This window comes from Eschrichtius robustus, chromosome X (genome assembly GCF_028021215.1).
Source record: "Eschrichtius robustus isolate mEscRob2 chromosome X, mEscRob2.pri, whole genome shotgun sequence".
Classification (NCBI taxonomy): Eukaryota; Metazoa; Chordata; class Mammalia; order Artiodactyla; family Eschrichtiidae; genus Eschrichtius; species Eschrichtius robustus.
Window position 1 is genome coordinate 29,942,654 of NC_090845.1, and position 18,784 is coordinate 29,961,437.

At 40.4% G+C, this 18,784-nt stretch overlaps 1 protein-coding gene across 2 annotated transcripts in view; it reads right to left on the reverse strand.

Annotated features, from left to right (window-relative positions):
- DMD (dystrophin) overlaps positions 1–18,784 on the reverse strand; it is a 1,739,631-nt gene that overhangs the window by 729,589 nt on the left and 991,258 nt on the right. For both annotated transcript variants that reach the window (XM_068533306.1, XM_068533304.1), the window contains one exon: positions 12,649–12,757. Coding sequence is in view for 1 of the 2 variants with exons in the window: in XM_068533304.1 (XP_068389405.1) it covers positions 12,649–12,757 (109 nt within the window). In the remaining variant the exon portion in view is untranslated. Of the gene's footprint in view, positions 1–12,648; positions 12,758–18,784 lie in introns of those variants that run through there.

The window sequence follows — 18,784 nt, forward strand, 5'->3', positions numbered from 1 at the left end:
CAAGAATGAGGGTTAAGGAATGAGATGGGGGTGAGGTTTAGGCTGCAAGATTTGCATCAAAGCCACAGCACATCCCTGTTTGATCAATACAGCAGTCTTAAAAAATTTTGGATTTACCACTGAGAATGTGTGGATAGACGTACCTGTCAGCTATGTCTAAGCAGAAAAATAAAAGTTGAGATATATAAGAATATTGACAAGCAGTGAGATCAAACTCAGGAGATGTGGGCTTGAGTCCAGGTTCTGCTACTAAACGGCTGGACAACCATATAACCACTTAATCTCTCTGGTATTATAATTACATGGGAGGTCGACTTTATTTGATCCAACTCTAAAATAAATGTACTGTTTATTTGGTCAAGATATATGAGTTTAACATCTACCACAAGCTAGTCATTGAATAAAAGCTGCATACACAAAAGGGCATACTTTGATAAATAAGATATAAAATAGGATCCTTTTGGAACTCACAGTCTATTAGCAAATGAAAGTTAAATAATTATACAAATCATTAATCAAAATAATGGTATGGATATGAAAAAGAAAAGGTAGACTTTGAGATTATATAATAGGCGCTCAAGGAAGGACCCTGTGCAGCTGAGATCTAAAGGATGAATGACAGGAGAGATCATCCACGTGAGAGCAGTAGATGTGGAAACCCTGAGCCCAGGAAGAAGCAGACATGCTAAAGGAACTGAAGAAAGCCAGAAGGGCTGGACTTTGAAGAAAAAGGTGGACAGTGGAACAAGAAGGGCAGGTAGGGGTACCATCGTGTAAGACCTTGTGGGCTATGTTAATGATTTGGAGATTTATTCTAAAAGCAGTGGGGCACCATTACAGGATTATAATAGAATGAGGTTTACATTTTGCATGATTATTCTTTATGGAGTATGTTTATATGGGGGAATGGATTAGAGGGAGGTGAATGAAATCAGTTAGGAGGCAAACATCCAGATAAAATATGATGGTGGCAGAAGGGATGGTGATGGATATAATAAAATAACCTGAAAGATATTTAAGTAATAAAATCAGTGGGATTCGGTGGTTGATTGTATGAGGAAAGTGAGGTAGAAGGAGGTCTCCATCCAGGACCACTTATTGGTACCGGCTTGCGTGTATGGTGTTGCTATTTCCTGAGACAGGAGAAGAGGGAAGAGGAAATTCACTAGCTCAGTTTTGCATGTGGTGCATTTGAAGAGTCTGGGGGACATCCAAGTGCAGACACTGAGTGAGTTCTTGGATGTATGGGTTCTCTTGAATTCATGCTGATCAGCATATTTCATCCCCCTACCACTCTATGCAAGTTTGCTAAATCTAAGGGTGAACCTCAGGCTTCTTCTTGCTAGACTTATAGGCAGCATTTGACACAGTTTATCAGTTCCTTCCTCTTAATTAATTTCCTTCACTTGGCTTCTAGGTTTCTCTGTCCTGGTGTTCCTCGTACTTCAGAACTTATTACTATAATCCCTACTTCTTACCACTGAAGTCCTCCAGGGATCAATCTTTGTATATCTTCTCCTTTCTCTCTATAGTCACTGTTTGGCTTTAATTAGCACAATCTCATGGCTCAGCTCTATGCTAACAATTGCATATTTACATCTCCAGGTTGGATCTCTCTCCTAACCTCCAGGTCATACGTCTCTCTACTTACACTACACCTCCATTTGGTTAACTAGTAGGCATATGTAACTTAGTTTGTACCAATCAGAGACCTTTATGTCGCCTCCCACCATCCTGTACTTCCTACCACTTTCCCCAATTCCGTAAATGACAACATCAGTCTTACAATTTGCTCAGGTGAAAAACCTCATCACATTTTCTCATTCCCCATATCAAATCTGTCAACACATCCTGTTGGCTCTAGCTTTAAGACACACCCTGAATCTGTTCACCTCTCATCACTTCCACTGCCCCTACTCTAGATGAAACTATCCTCATTTCTCACCTAAATTATTGCATTAATCCCCTACCTGGTCTTCTCTTGTTTCCACCTTCCTCTTCTCCCTACGGTTTATTCTTAACACATCCAGAAAGTTTTTGCCAAAACAGATGTCAGACCATCTCACTGCTGGGCTCGAAAGCCTCTCTTATGTCTTCATCTTACACAACGTCAAAGTCATCCCCATGGCCTCTAAAGCTCTCCCTGATGTAATCTCATCTCTTAACTGTTCCCCCCTTCACTCACTGTGCTCCAGCCCCATTGGAAATTCTTCCAATTCTAGTCATCCTTCCATGTCATAGCCTTTGTTAGAATGCCGTTCCTGGAATGCTGCAGCCTAGAAGGTTCTTCCCCTAGATATCCACTTAGCTCACATTCTGAGCACATTCCAGTCTTCACATAAATTTCACCTTTTTAATGAAGTCTCTGTAAGTTCCACCCTTATACTCCATACTCATACTCCCTACTCTTCCCTGTTTTATTTCCCTTTGCAGTATCACCTCATAACATGCAAATATATTGTATGTATTTATTTTCTTTATTGTCTATTCCCACAAAAACATTAGCTCCACGAGGACAGGAATATTTATCTGTTTTTTTCCCACTGCTATAATTTCTGAATTAGTATACAGATCTAGAACTCAAAAGAGAGGTGTAGATCTAAAGTAACAATGTGGGAAACTTCAGTATATCGTTGGTACTTGAAACCATGCAAGTGGATGAGATTACCCAAGAGATTAAAGAATGTGAAAAAAAAAAAAGCATGCCTACCTTACTTTAAACATTTGAAATCCAAAGAGAGAAGGCTGAGCCAGCCAGGAAGCTGAGAAAGAGCGGCCAGGGAGGCGAGAGGAAAAAGAAGGTGGTGTTATGTATGTGAAGGGATAGAAGAAATGTTTCAAACTAGGAAGGGCCAACTGCATTAAATGCTGCTAAGAGATTAAGAAAGATGAGGATTGAAATGGTATTTTAACATAGAGGTCATTTCTGGCCTTAGGACACTTTCAGTGGGCTGATGGAGGGACACAGCTGAAACCGAGTCCCCCTGAAACCGAGTTCCGCTACCGAGTTTACGATTAACTTTTCTATCCACAACTTTATTCCCTTTCTTGTCCCACCCCTGTTCCCCTCAGGATTGAGGAGCAGCAAAGAAAAGAGGGGAATGAAACCAAGCAGGACCCGGCGAGGCCTTCCCAGGTACAAAAGCCTCTCTGTGTCCTCCGTTGCCTGTTTGCAGGAAAAAGGCTTTAGTCTCCTAGGCCTTCCCAAGTTGCAACGAGCAGACGCAAGCAGTTGATGATTAAAAAAAACAACAGAGTCACAGGACTCCTAGTTCCTCCTGAAGGAACATCCATAACAATGTGATGCGTATCTTTGAGTTGTTCTGCAGAAACTAAGACCCCCGTCGGTGGAGGATGGCGACTCCATGGTGACTCCATGCTGACCACAAGCATGTAGACCCCCGACTGGTTGGAACTAGAAAGTTGATGACTGAGATTCTGAAAACATCACCTTGTTACCTCACCACCAACCAATCAGAAGAAGGTCCATGAGTTGATGAGGCATATGACGCTATTCCTCTAACAGTGTGTTTAAAAACCCTTGCCTAAAAGCCATCAGGGAGTTTGGGTCTTTTGAGCATTGCTTGGCACCCTGCAATAAACACTGTACTTTCCTTCACCACAACCCAGTGTCAGTAGACTGGCTTTGGGGCATGTTGGCCAAGTGGACCCGAGTTCGGTTGGTAACACAGCCAGGCTGCAGTGGGGGGAAAAACAGAGGGAGGGATGTGGCTGACTCTTTCTAGAGGAGTGGCCATGAATGAGAGGAGAGAGGTTTGGCGGTACCTGGAGGAGTATGTATGGTTGAAGTAGAATAGTTCTAGGATGAGGAAAACATGAGTATGTATAAATGCTGATGATAAAATCATGTGAGTCAATTTAAAGATACTTTGTATCACAAAGAAAACCTTTTTTGGATGTTCCAATACAGAAGGACATGACTGGTTAAGCTAAAATGTGGCAAAAAAAAAAATACCAGGTCCTGAAATAGTTGTCAAATTTAGTACGAGCCAGTAGGACATTACTGCAGGCAGAACGATAGTATCGTATAAGGTAGGAAAAGGGTATGCAGACTTTGTGATGTGACTGAGTCATGAGTAGAATGGTAATTATGGAACTGGGTCCAATTCTGAAGCCCACAACAGAGAAAAGTATGGGAAACACACCTGGGAGGTTAGAAGCGGGGGCACAGAGATGTTTAAACACTGGAGAAACAGAGATGTTTTAAACATTGGAGACAGCTTTTTTATTCATAGGCCATGGGAACTCACCTGATCTGTGCCAGAAAAGGAAAGTTTGAAGGGAGATTAAGTAACAGACTTCAAAGAATGTCTAAATGTACTTTTCCTACTCAAAAAGTAATTTAGACAGGAACTGGAACTTGGGTTAGGCAGTTGAAAGATGGTTTTAAGTACACCAGCAGTGGTGGAACGCCACCTACTCTTGAATTTTAAAAGGAGTATGCAGTTAACCTTAAGATTGCTTCTGAGAGAGAGAAAGAGCTTTTCCTGAAGATAGTGGAGAAGAATGAATGACCTCTCAAAGGCCTTTCAGATCACAATCGTAGAATCTACAATTTAAGTGCAAACTGCTACAATTCCCTTTTGGAATCTTCTTTCTTTGAGGGTTAAGTTATATTCAATTTCAAAATGATTAAGTGAAATTTTGGAAAATATTAGGAATATATGGAGAAGCCTTACTTTTGTGGGCTGTGGGGTACCTATTCTCGTGAATATGTTTAAAGAGTTCTAATTTCTCCTTGATAAGAGCTTGAGAAGAAATTCAACATTATGGTATATTCTATAGTGATTTCCAGCAAAGGTCCTTTTTTAGAAGGAGTTAAATAATATAAGAGGGCTAAGGTAATTTTACTGTAATAAACCCTTTATTTCTGTTAAAATGCAGGGTATGGGTAATTGAAAAATCTCCAATGATCAGAATACTTTATTCAACCACTGATGTTATTCTCCTCCTCCTCCTCCACACACACACACACACACACACACACACACACACACACACACTGAAACTTCCAGGAATGCTTCCAACAAGCATTAGAAATGATGGATTAGAGCTTCTCTTCCTTTGCCAGTTCAGACCCCAAAGCTCAGCCCTAAACGGAGGTGGTAACCAAGTAATAAAACTGCCAAAAGGTTAAGAGAGGAAGAACAAGGGGAACTTCATCATCACAAAATGGGTATTAACATCTAAATACTCTAGTTTTCACAGTCTATCACTTTCTTGGATATTAACAATGACACCACTGTTATATCCTCCCTGTGAACCAGGGAACACTGTTGAAGAACCTGGCCTGGGACCAAAGACTCCCATGGCCTACATCCAAAGACTTCCTTCTGATCAATGTGACCAATACTGGGGCCTCCCCAGCCAGGGTTTACTGCTGTCACTTTCCTTTGTATAGTGTACCATATCTCATTATATTTCAAGCACCCTCACCTCACTGATGTATACAAATATGAGTTAGTTAATTAATTAATTAATTAGTTAGTTTATTGCTGCCAAGAGCTGGAGGCTCTCTGTAGTTCCTCAGGGCTTTGAACTCTCTTGGGGAGGGTCAAAAATTCATTTCTTATCCTGTTGTCATAATTGATTAGGGGACCTCATTTTTTGCTATAAAATCTTACTCCTAGTGTCTTAGACTTTCAGGAAGTTTTTAAGGTTTAGAGGTTTTAATTATAAAACCAATGATGGTATAGCCTTGTTCTAGGTGTTTTCAGTAAAGTAGTCAGCTGTTAACGAGACAGAGAAAGACTTGGCTGAAACTGATGTGCCTTAGTTCAGCTGAAGCAGAATTAACAGTTGGAAACCTAGCCAAAACAGGAAAGGGTAGGGGTGGCACTCCTCCTGGTGTTTCTGAGAAGGATGGGGACCCAAAGGAGGAGTAAGAATGTGAGAACTAATTGACAGCTTCCTTCCTTCTTCTCTCATGACCATTACAGATAAACGAAGGCCATTTTCACAATAAATGAATTGTTTTCTCACAATTTAAATCAAACAAATAAATAATATGCCAAGATTATATTTAAGCTCCAATTAACCTCATGTTTTTCTCAAATTGCCTAGATATTTAAAGTATTACTGAAATAGCCTTGGGAAGCTTTATTCAACTCTAGAGAGGCAAGTGAAGTTTGACTAATAAATGTATAAATAATGTTATACGTGTTTGGTATTTAAGTATAGCCTTCAGAAATTCAGATGGAGATAAATAAATCACTACTTGAGATATAGTGTTCCGATTAACAGCATATGCTTTGGCATCACACAGGTGAATCTTTGAATACCCACTCTGCCACTTACTAGCTTTGTAACTTTGGACAAATTATTTACTCTTTCTGTCCCTTGGTCTTCTCATCTACGAAATGGGAATCACAACAAAACTCATTTAAAAGGTAAAACCATGGCAGTAATTCTAAGACCTTTTGTATTAATTTAGGTTCACCCAGAAGTAGGCTCTAAGACAAGGATTTAATTACAGGTAGTTTAATTGGTAGATGATACCAGAAAGCTGTGGTGGAAGAGTAAGGAGATGAATAGGAAAGGGAAGGAAGTCTCTACAGGGCATGCTAATAAACAGGTTATCACTGTGGTCAACTGTGGTTCAACCCCCTGGAGACGTCTGGTGTGAACCAGGCCCTGGAGTTGTCCTACCCAAGGAATAAAGAGGGTACAATATTTATGCATCAACTTCTACCCATCAGTGGGTGAGTACTGTTCTAGGGATGCCTCCTTCCCAGCACTTCCAACCTGCTCTGCAAGTGGGTGAGCTTCTCCTATGGCAAGAGAAAGTGCCTGGGCAGAGTCCCAGGCGCTTAGAAGCCTCAGGATTTACAAGAAGGGCTAGTGCTGAGGGGATATGGGTAGGCCATTAAGGGCCAAATTTTTTCCCACCTGCCCCCTTCTGGTTTCTGTAAACAAAGTGGTACTGGAACCCAGCCATGCCTGTTTATTTACATATTGTCTATGGTTTGCCTGCTTTTAGTATACACTGACAAAGTTGATCCCATGACCCACAAAGCTGAAAATATTTACTATCTGGCTCTTTACAAAAAGAGTGTGTTGATCCCTTATCTAGTTGGCAGCACAGCTGAGATTAGAATTTAGGCTTCTTGACCTCCCCGTGCAGCATCTTCCTAATTACACTTGAGACATGCTCTCTCCAAAATGAATTACAGGAAGAGATGGTTTTACCAGTGTTTAATCAATTAGAAACCTCTATTAACTGGCACTTCTATGTGTCTATTTATACAATGGCCATTCATTTCATAGTTATTGCCCTGGGAAATTTGAAGAACTCCAACATCCTGATTTGGAGTCTTCACATGAAGCATGTTCTATATGCAATTTCTTTCGGAAATGCTAAATCGGGTATCGTGGTATGTGAATGTTCCCAGACCCAGCAGCTTGTGGATAAGAAAGGATTCACATTGACATTTACAACCAGATTTGTTGGCTCTTTGCCTCCATCTGCCAAGCAGGCCTTCAGTCTGATTCAAAGTCCTGCCTATCTAAACGTTTATGAGAGTCTCCAGAGGAGCTTTGTATAAGCATGGCTATTCTCCCCACAGGTCTCTAAGCTGCTCTGGTAGGCAAATACTGCCTAGGCGTGCCGTACATCTACTTGAACTCCCAAGCTACAAAGTCCTGGGGCGGGTGGTCCTGAAGTAACGTGGAGGTCCCTTTGGCATCCACAGCACTGGCTCTCACTCAGGTTCCGCACTATGTTGCTCGCAGGAAGCAGGGATGAACTCCTTCCCCACTCACCACAGGCCTATGGCAGTGGTTCTTAAAGTGCAGTCCCAGGACCAGCGGCAACAGCACCATCTGGGGACCTTTTAGAGATGCAAATTCTCAAGCGTCACCCCAGATCTACTGAATCAGGAACTTTGGAATCGAAGCCCCACAATCTGTGCTTTAATAAGAAATGGGTGACTTTGATGATGGTAAAGTTTGAGAGTCACTGACACAGGACATTGCATATAGACCAACACTTTGATCTCTGCTTTCCCCCTTTTTCTTCAATGTAGTGGTTTGGGTGTTAAGGTGGCCACAGTAAAGCCTCCCATCCCTGTATGCCCATCCCTTTGCGGTGACATTGCAGCTCTTCCCTTCAAAAGGGGAAATCTATTTCTCTGCCCCTTGAATGTGGGCTGGACTGAAAACTTGCCTCGACCAATAGAATGTAGCAGAAGTGATGTATGAATTACAAAGTCTAGGCGTCAAGACATCTTGTAGCTTTCACCCTCATCCTCTTGAAACACTGCCCTGAGAATGCCATATAATGAAGCCCAGTCCAGCCTACTGGAGGATGATAGGCCTTGTGAAGTACCAAGGTTCTCCAGCCAACAGCCAGCTGTCAGATATTTGAGTGAATCCATCTAGCTCCTGTTGAGTTGCCAGATAACTGCATGTACATGAATGACCCCTAGCAAGACCTTCAGAATACCTATTAAGTTAATCACAGGCCAACTGCAGACCCACAAAATCATGAGCAAGTAATAACACTTGTTTTAAGCCATTACATTTGGGGTGTTTTTATGCAGAGATAGAAAACTGATACACTTAGGTATCTAAGCAACAACTGCAAAAAAGTTTTTTTCCAGCATGCCTATTTGTCCTGCTAATTGAAACAATTTATACAACTCAGGCAGAACCACCTCGTCACATTACATAATGTAAGTAAGCAGTCATAAAGGAGCTTGGTTTAGTATTTTGAAAAAGGCCCCTTGGGCCTCAGTTTCCACACATACAGAAGAAATATATTCAACTAGATACTTTCAATGATTATTCTAGGTTCAGAGTTCTATGGTTCTAAGAAATTCAAATAGAATAAACTGATTTTTTCTACTCCTTAAGTGAAAAAGACAGAGAAACATATTTCACTTTTACTCCCCATACATCTAAGACTGAGTTAAATAACATTAACTGTTGGCTAGCTGCCTTCATATCTAGAATTTCCATTAGGTTCTTGGACAGAGAGATAGTGCAAGGCACAGCGAAACAAAACAAAACAAAACACAGGCTTTGGAGTCTGACACACTTGGATTATAATCCTGGCTCTGTTTCCTCCCAGCTGTGTGGCCTTCATCTAACTATTTTCCCTTCAAGCCTCGAGATCCTTACCTTAAAAATACTGTGTATAACCATATATACTTGGCAATTATTTTGAGGATAAAGACATATATGTAAAAGCAGCTCGCACAACAGTAGGAGTGCAACGGAAAAAACTTACTACAATGAATGATAAGTTATATTGTATCACAATATAGTGTATGAAATAATAATCATATATCACAACTGTATTACAAATTATATTTTCCCTTTTTATATTGTATTTATTTCAGATTATATTCCTGACTTCCAGAAAGTTAAACATTCTTAATTCAATTCTGATGTTTAAACCACCATGTTAAAGAAAAAAAGAATGTTTGATTTTATAAGCAGCTTTGGCAGGAAAGAGCACTTTGCAGGAAAGACTTCTCTGCAGGAGGTGCCTCGTGTCTTGTCACTAACTTTAAATCAGGCACCGTCATGCTCTACTCACCTCTGGCCCTAGCACACCTTTCAAATCTTTTGATCACACACTACCTTGCCTAACCTGTTCGTTCTCTCCATAGATCAAAGAAGTAGAAATGAAGAATAAGTAATTAACAGATGACCAGATCTCTTCCCTAGCTTCCCTTTCAGCAATCTCGTGAACAAACTATGTGAACAAGATAACATCTAAAGAAAGATCACAAGAAGTCGACAAGCCTGCATGCAGTGGGGGATGGCAATGATTCTGACCCCCTATCCCAATTATTAACTGAGATTACTTCCCCTTTTCCCTTTAAAACTTTCATGGCCGTGCAGAATCTTCGGAGTTGCTTTTTGGGGACATGAGTCCACCTTCTCCCCAGATTACTGGCTTTCTGATTAAAAGCAACTTTCCTTTCCACCAACAACTGCCTTTCGGGTATTGATTTTCAAGTGGCGAGCAGCCAGACCTGAGTTTAGTAACATTTTGGTGCCCAGCTCTGGACCTGACTCACTTGTATTTAACATTTGTGCATTTAACATTTTTCCTTTATGCCCAGCTCTGTGTCAGTTTGCTATAAGGAATGAAAGGCCTTGCTTTTGAGAAAATTCCTCTTTCCCTCAGTTCTTCTCCAGCTCTGGCCCCAACTCCACCAGCTATCACCAGTGGCTTGGAGCTGAGGGCATTCTCAGACTCTCCCCACTGGTGGCAATGTGGAGGAAGTGGGGAAAGGGAAAGGGAAGTGTGGAGTAGTAAGGCAGATGAGACTCTTAGCCGGGGGAGAAGGAGGTAGGGCAGGAGAGATGAAAGATGTAGTTCCCCTCTGCTTTGGCCATGTGTCCCCTCGCCCTCTGCTCTGGCCTCACTGGTCTCCTTGCTATTCCCGCATCTTGCTCCACTTCAAGGCCCTTGCTCTGGTTGTCCTCTCTCTGCCTGGAACAGTCTCCCATGGATATATACATCCAGGCTTACTTCCTGACTTCCATCAACTTTCTCATGTTCTTAAGCGTTCTCTTAATAGAAAAGCTTCGCTGACCCAACTACAGACAATCACGTCTTCATTCCCACTCACTTTTCCTCTTACCCTGCTTTCTTGTTCTCCATAACTGTGCTTCTCAAACTTCAGTGTGCAAACGAATCACCTAGGGATCTTATTAAAATGCAGATTCTGATGCAGTGGGTCTGAGGTGAGGCCTGAGATTCTGCATTTCTAACAAGTGTCCATTTGATAGCAATCTGTGGACTATATAACTCTGAACAATATCAAGATAGTATCTGTTTTCTTCTTTATTAGCTCATCATCTTTCTCTTCCAACCAGAGTACAGTTGACCCTTGATCAACACCGAGGTTAGCGCCGCCGACTTACTGCAGTCGAAAATCCATGGATAACTTACAGTCTGCTCTCTGTATCCACGTCCACATGCACAGATTCAACCAACTGTGGATCATGTAGTGCTGTAGTATTTACTATTGAAAAAATTCTGCACATAAGTGGACCCACACAGTTCAAACCCATGTTGTTCAAGGGTCAACTATATGTGTTTCATGAAGGGAGGGACCTTAACTTATTCTGTGCTGCATCCTCAGCACCTAGTATGATGTTCAATACATAGAAGTTACTCAATAAATATTTATTAACTGGATGAATTAAATATGTTTCTGGAAACCGAAACTGGAACTTTGAATCTATTCTGCATTAGAAATATTATTGTCACATCTAGGTACTTTACAGCTTAAACAGATTTCTGTGCCCTGCCTTTGGAACCTTCCAACCACATGATAGTAGCTTAAATAGGGGCATAAACACATAATTATGTTCAGAGTTCAACAAACTTACAAACAAATCATCGGAACCCAATCTCGTTACAGAGTTAGAGAGTCTGAGGCTGAACGTACAGGAGAAAGCTAGAGAACAAATACCAATAAATGATTATATAGGGACAAACTATGCATATGTGCTGAGGGAACCAAAAATTACAGGTTGTAAAAAGAAATAAACCTGATATAATTAGTTGAATATAAACCCTGATATAGCAATTGTGGTGTCCCAGATTGACCAAAAAAAAAAAAAAAAAAAAAAAAAAAACGGAAGCAAAAAACAGTAACAGAAAAAAACAACCAAAGATGTTTTTTTAGTTCTGCTTAATTATAGAATTGGTACAGCAGAGAAGTTTTCTAGCTCCTTGCCCATGAGATTCAAAGCCAGCCTTAACATTGCCATGAGATTTTATGCATACCTTCTACTAACAAATGAATAGAAAGTGAAATAAAATAGACTGAAAATACGCAATAAAAACAAAAGTTAAGACTATAGCTAAATGAAGAAACATTCCTCTCCCAAGTCTACTGTGGTAGCCACGGTCCATTTTTCTTTTTCTTAAACTAAAAATGGAAGCGCTCTTAAGATTGCTTGTAAATGGGACAAGGGGGACGTGCTAGGAGGAGTGTGTGTGTTTCTGTGGCTTCAGGAATTTGTGTAGGCATATTTGAAGAAGATTATCTAAAGGATATAGGATTTGTTGAGATGGAATCCTCACATATTTAGTCTTGGAGGCTACTCTGGAGCTCTACCCTGATTCCTTCTTCAGGGGCAACACACCCATCCCTGCTACTGGGAGTACTGGTTGTTGATGGTATTCCTTACTTGGAATTGCCACTGGCCCCAGAAGAATCTTCTAAGATCTCCCTTTCCTCCCAGCGGGCAGCCCCTGGGCAATGACTGCCTAGTTCAGGAATACAAAGGCCAGGCCCTCTCCTGCAATCCAGGACAGCTCTGCAGAGCCAGCCCAGCTCTAAGGCTCCTGTGGAGTTGGCTGAGGCCTCTGCTGCAGGCAAATCACCCTTCAGCCTCTTCTGCCGTCGCTGCCATGGACCTTTCTTCATTGTAGGTGCATCTCCGGAGAACACACCCCAATATACTTTTGGCATTCCATACTCTCAATCAGTCTATTTCTAAGGAACCTACTCTAAGACATTTTGCAGAGTAAATAATACAAGTGTACTCCTATTTTCAGAATTGCCACACATTTTCCCTTTTACCCAGGGATCATCTCACTGTTGTGCTTTTGAGCAAGTGTTTACAGCCACAGAGAATGTGATCCAGCATACTTACAAGCTCCCGCAGTGGTGAGTCCAGGGGTAGGGCCAGGCCACTTTGTCCTCAGCTCTTGAAGTAAATGGGTTACCGCCTTCCACTCTGAGCTCAGGTCTTCTAACTTCCTCTTTAATAGAAAAGCACACATGTTATTTATTTGATTAACATCTTGAAGTAACTTAATTCATGAAGTTATTAATTTATTTTGTGAATACATTACTGTATGTCTATAGTATTTTATTTCTAAAGTAACTTTTCTGGGTGGAATTCCTTTCAAAGGTATTTTAATTATTTTAGCCAACCACACTACAAATTTTTATCAATTGTTTGCTGCATACAGGCTGCTGCTCCAGATGCCATTTCACTGAAAAGAAGTAGAGCGCAAACATTACTGAAAGCAAAACAAATAAACAAAAAAACAGTGTCATCTAAGCAATTGGCTTTACTCTTTTAAAAAGTATCTGATGTGGCTACATACAAGAATTTTCCAGAGAACATTAAAAATATCTTACTGCCCTCACTCACCCCAGATCAATCCTATTAGCAAGTCTTGGAGAGAGGGGCTGTGGTACACATGGGGATAAGCCTCTCAGAGTCTACTTTAAGGAAGGACTCTTGTCCCAAATGGTGAAGAAGATTTCAGTAGACACCCTTCAGCTGTCAGTCCCTTTAGGGACTGTCTCAGCTGCAGAGATCTGCCTTGCCCCAGGGCATGCCCTTCCCAGGGTAGCCCTCATTCAAGGACTGATCAAGGTGAGAGTATAAAGGCTCAGCCAATTTGGTTCAAAGCAGGACCATTTTGAGGGTCATTGTAGCTGCAGAGCTCCGAGTAGAGTCAGCCAAGCTCGTATACAGTCCGTGATGTGTTGGTATACGTTAACAATTGGCTCTCTGGGGGAAAAAGCTGATTCTAGTGTTTTCTAATTTCTGTGGTGTAAATACTCCCACTATAGCCGATTTTACCAAGAGAATGTCAAGTAGCTCACAAAATGCCTGAAAATTTGCTAATAGACCCTCGTGAGCAGATACACGCTGCTTCCAGCGCACCACTGGGTAACCATAAGATTACTTATTGCCAGTAGAATGGGAGCAGAGGTAATATCTGTCAGTTCTAGGCTGACCCTTTTAAAAAATGAGTGAGGTTTCTGCACCCATTCTTTCCTTTTCCATTAGCTGGAAGCAGAGGACTCAGAGGTCGTAGGGCAAACTTTCTCAATGGATTCGGGGGGGAGTTTATCCTAATACCCCAGAGCAGTGGTTCGCATACTTTGGGACCATCAGAATCACCTGGAGGTCTTGTTAAAACACTGATTGCTGGCTCTCAGCCCCAGAGCTCTAGATTGAAGAGGTCTTGAGTGGGGCCCAAGAATTTACATTCCTAACAATTGTACAGCTGGTGCTGATGCTGATTGCCCAGGGCCAAGGCCTAAGGTGTCCATTATAAGTAATAAGTTACCTAAGCATCTACAATGGACTAGATATGCACCATCCTTGACAAAAATAAGAAAATAGGTCCTTAAATCATTTTCTATAGGACTTAATTTTCTTGAGGAATCCCACTTAAGAAAAGCTGCCACGGGAATAAATACTAAAAAGTCATCACTTCCTATTTTAACTATCATCTATGCTCTTAAGGTTATTTATTCTATTGTGTCTGAGATCATGTCAAATCAGGGCTTTTAATTTCTTCTCCCAGAGTGCATGCTGTTAAACATTTACTATCACATCAATGAATATAACTCTTTTCATTTATTAAAACATAAGCCTTGAATCCAAAAGTAAACAAAAAATGCCTCTGATCAGTGAGGAAAACGACCACTGAAAGTCATGACATGCGGAAGATATTTTTCCATTCTGACATCAAGCTAAACACTGAGAATTAAATATTATCAAAGATTAGTGAATTAATATATATATATATTCGGTCTTTTGATTCCCCTGCAAAGTTGCAGTGAGTTCACAGGGACAGAATATTAAGAGGAACTAGAAGTTTAAAACAAAAAAAGCAACAAAATAGCAATAGATAATAGGGAAGAGACAATAAATGTAAAAGTAGATAACTGGAAAATGTCATGATCTTGGTCACTTATTGAAGGGATAAGAGTGCAGCAGATAGTGAAGTCTCATCATATATCATTTAACCTATAGGAAGTCACCTATATATGCCAGGAGGGGGAGGGGGAGGGGGAGGGGGAGGGGGAGAGGGAGAGGGAGAAGGAGATTAGAGACTGATTTACATACTGCTGAGATCTGCCCACTCTTCCACTCAATAAACATATGGTCCCATAGCGAGTGGGTGAGGAGAGATGGGAATTTGCTGTTTCTACAGTTGGCTTAGGTTTCACTTTCTTCTCATGGTGTAAGCATCTCACTGCATCGAGTTAGATTCTAATATTTAAAGTATTTATCTTACAACCTGGCTTCTGAAAGAAAATTACTTCATCTGGGTCTCAGCTGAACCAACAGTGATCAGTACTGAACTTCATTTTCCATGCACATAATGAAATTGAGCAGGACCCTGCGGGGCTCCTGGACACAAAAGTCTTTCTGTGTCCCCCATTTCTTTTTTTTTTTTTAATAAATTTTTTTTTAACTTTTGGGTTTATTTATTTATTTATTTTTGGCTGTGTTGGGTCTTCGTTTCTGTGCGAGGGCTTTCTCCAGTTGCGGCGAGTGGGGGCCACTCTTCATCGCGGTGCGCGGGCCTCTCACTAACGTGGCCTCTCTTGTTGCGGAGCACAGGCTCCAGACACGCAGGCTCAGTAATTGTGGCTCACGGGCCCAGTTGCTCCGCGGTATGTGGGATCTTCCCAGACCAGGGCTCGAACCCGTGTCCCCTGCATTGGCAGGCAGATTCTCAACCACTGCGCCGCCAGGGAAGCCCCCCCCCCCATTTCTTGTTTGTAAGAAATAGGCTTCATTCAGCCTTCGTGACCTTCCCTGAGTTCCAAAGGGCAGGTTGGAACAGTTGCTAATCAGGGAAGGGAGGGGATGTGGAGACAAAGGAGGAGCAGTCAAGGAACAATAGTGCAGCCTTGGGGCAGGATCCTGGTTCCACCTCAAGGGATACACATAACAATATCTTTGAGCTCTTTTGCAGAACTAAAACCCCTAACAAATGGAAGATGTTAACTACTTGATGAAGCACTGTTCACTCCAGAGAGAAGGTCACAGTTTGATAACCTCAAGAACCACAGGAGCTCATCAGGAGACCCCCTGAGGCCAGATTAAAGGAATGCAGGCCCTGCACACACCCAGATCCTTATCAGCAACCCCGCCCTTGAGCCACTGCTATAAAACTCCTCACCAAATTCTCCCAGGTTGGGACACACAGTTTTGAAGGGCATGAGCCCACTGTATCCCCCCCCCCCCTTTGCCTGGCAAAGCAATAAAGCTAATCTTTTCTACTTCACCCCAAACTCTGTCTCTGCGATTCAATTAGGAGGCACCAGTGCATAGAGGCCAAGTTTTTGGCATCAATAACTGTACAATGAAATAGAACAATAATCGATGCTTACAATGATGACCCTGAAAATTAAGAAAAATTTAAATTACACTGTGTTTTAGAATCAGAAATCCTGGATTCCAGTCCTAACTCATTACTACTGGTTGTGTGATCACTGGCAAATCAGGTAGGTCACTCAAATTCATTATCCTTGAAATGTGGATATAACACTACCACCTAACCCATAGTTTTGTTGGAGAAACTAAATGAGATATTTTACATGAAAAGAACTCTGCAAACTGTAAAGTACTGTAAAATTGTTGGTTAGCTATTATGCACCGCTTAATGAAGCAAAACAGAAGACAATCAATGAAAGTTTTCATTAAAATAGTTAAAATGAAAATATTTCAACACTTAAAAGATTTGGTTTAGGCTATCCTGAAAATAACATGTTTATATATTCAATTCCCTTTTATTAATACATAAAACTCAGAATGGTCTATTCATTTATTAGAATGTTATCTTGCCCATTGTTATTTCCAGATGGTTAAATGAGATATCCATATAATTTCAGATGTAGAGCTTTTAAAAATTAAGCAGTAACCCCCAATGTACCACAGACATCTGAGGATACTGCAAAGTGTCAAAAATGCAAGAAGCTCAGAAGTGTATGTTTCCCAATCTTTCATAATTATTAGCAAACAACATTACATAAAATGGCTCTAGATTTTGATTCAGCTGGTCACAAAAACACCCTTACAACTTCTTCAAGTACCTGGTGTACTTTAGAGTTGAAATTGATTATTTATATATTATGGAAGTTCTTTTTTGTTTGGTTTTGTTTTGCTCTTTGGTTCTCTGGCATGTGCCCTGATTTTTTATTCTCTCACCTTTTCTATTAGGCTGTAAAGTTCCTTTGGGTAGCAAAAAATGTTTGGCTGCAGCAGCTAATGCAGCATTCTTCACATAATAAACTTTAAGCTGTGCTCATAAAAATCTGTAAAATGTAACTTGCTAATCATGTTAATAACCTTTAACCAAATTTAAGGGAATCAAATGTATATCTAAATTCCAACATCTTTAAATATAAAATTAGTGGAATAATAGTTAGCAAGTCCTACTCTTGATTAGATTTCTAGAGTTTTCAAACTTTGAATAAGCTAAGCAAACTGCAGATCCCAGGCTTTCTTCACAAGAGCTCAAAACTCAACAGTCATAGTGGATTCGTTTTACCGAAAAGGAGAAACTCTGAGATCATTTTTTAAAAGGGCAAAACTAATTTCATTACAGCGGGCATTTGCACCTGAGCATTGCTTTCCGTTGTATATAATTTACTTGGAGTTAGTCATTAAATGTTAAGACTCTTATATCAAACAATGGGAAGTTTCTTCTTTATGAAGAGCAGAAATTACAAGAAAAATTATTTCTGAATATAGGTTTCCCTTTTAAATTTAAAATGTAATATAATTCTAAACTACGTGAATTTGGGATTTCAAAATTTTAAAATCTTATATTTTTCTCTTGTGTCAATGTTTGGCATGATATTAATATCTGCTACATAAATAAATGAATCCACCTGTGGCTTTATATACACAGACGTGCATGTTAATATTGTAATTGAAACATCTATGTCTCCATGTATGTCTCTATAAATGCAATTAATACAACTGAGGACCAGGGGTGAAATTCAAAACTCTAAAATGCTTGTCCAGTTCCAGCATGAACTACTGAGTAAGTCTAAATTGACTTTTCCCCAAAATAGTTCCTCACAAAAGAGTCAGTTCATATTAGCTTATAATGTCTTTTGGGTTTCAATTGTTTTATTTTGAACAACAAAGTTGCACAGTAGCCTGAAATAATCTCAAGAAATATGAATTTGGGATGCTTACATTAGTCATCTGCCAGAACTGGTTAATTAAAAAAAAAAGGAAGTGAAAAAATTGATAAACCAGTAGCAATTATTCCTAGGGTATAACCTGACACCAGTGGTGAAGGTCATTGTAAACAAGTCTTTTAAAGATAGTTTTAAAAAGCAAAACAATAAGTTATTCTGATGGGGTGTAAATAATTCACATCTAAGAAAAATGAAAAGATTATCTCTCCTAATATTTTGGGAATGGGCACCGAAGTTAGGGATAAATATTCCAGTGATAACATTGAGGAAGTGAAAAATGGTCCTTCTGGTAACTGGCAGCTAGCTAGGTGTGATGGTCCCAAGTGAACATAAAAAAAGAGTCACAGAAAATAAACTAGACAGAGACAAGGCCACTCTGCCACCACAAAAGTGATGAATATGAGGCACTGCTACTTCTTTAACAGTGACAGCTCTGCCCTGCCTTAATCCTTTCACCTTCTAGATAAAAGTTGTTAGATACCTGATCACCACATTGACTCCATTTCTTGAAAGCATCTAATCCAAAATGGCTTCCTCCTTCCTAATTCCTCTTTAGAATCATTCAGCCAGCTCTTGCCAATGCCCTCTAACTGAGATGCCCCACAGTCTCTCTTGAGGGCTTTCTCCTTTGCTAGAGTAAGCTAAATAATCCTAATTTTTTTTTATTATAGTTATCTTCCTAGTTGTCTTTGGACAGAGGTTTAACAGCACCATATGGGGATCCAAACACTGCCATACTGCAAATCACTTAGAAGGAAGACAGTAAGCTCTAGAGTTCTGGAATATATATCTATGAATGAACTCTTTCCATAAAA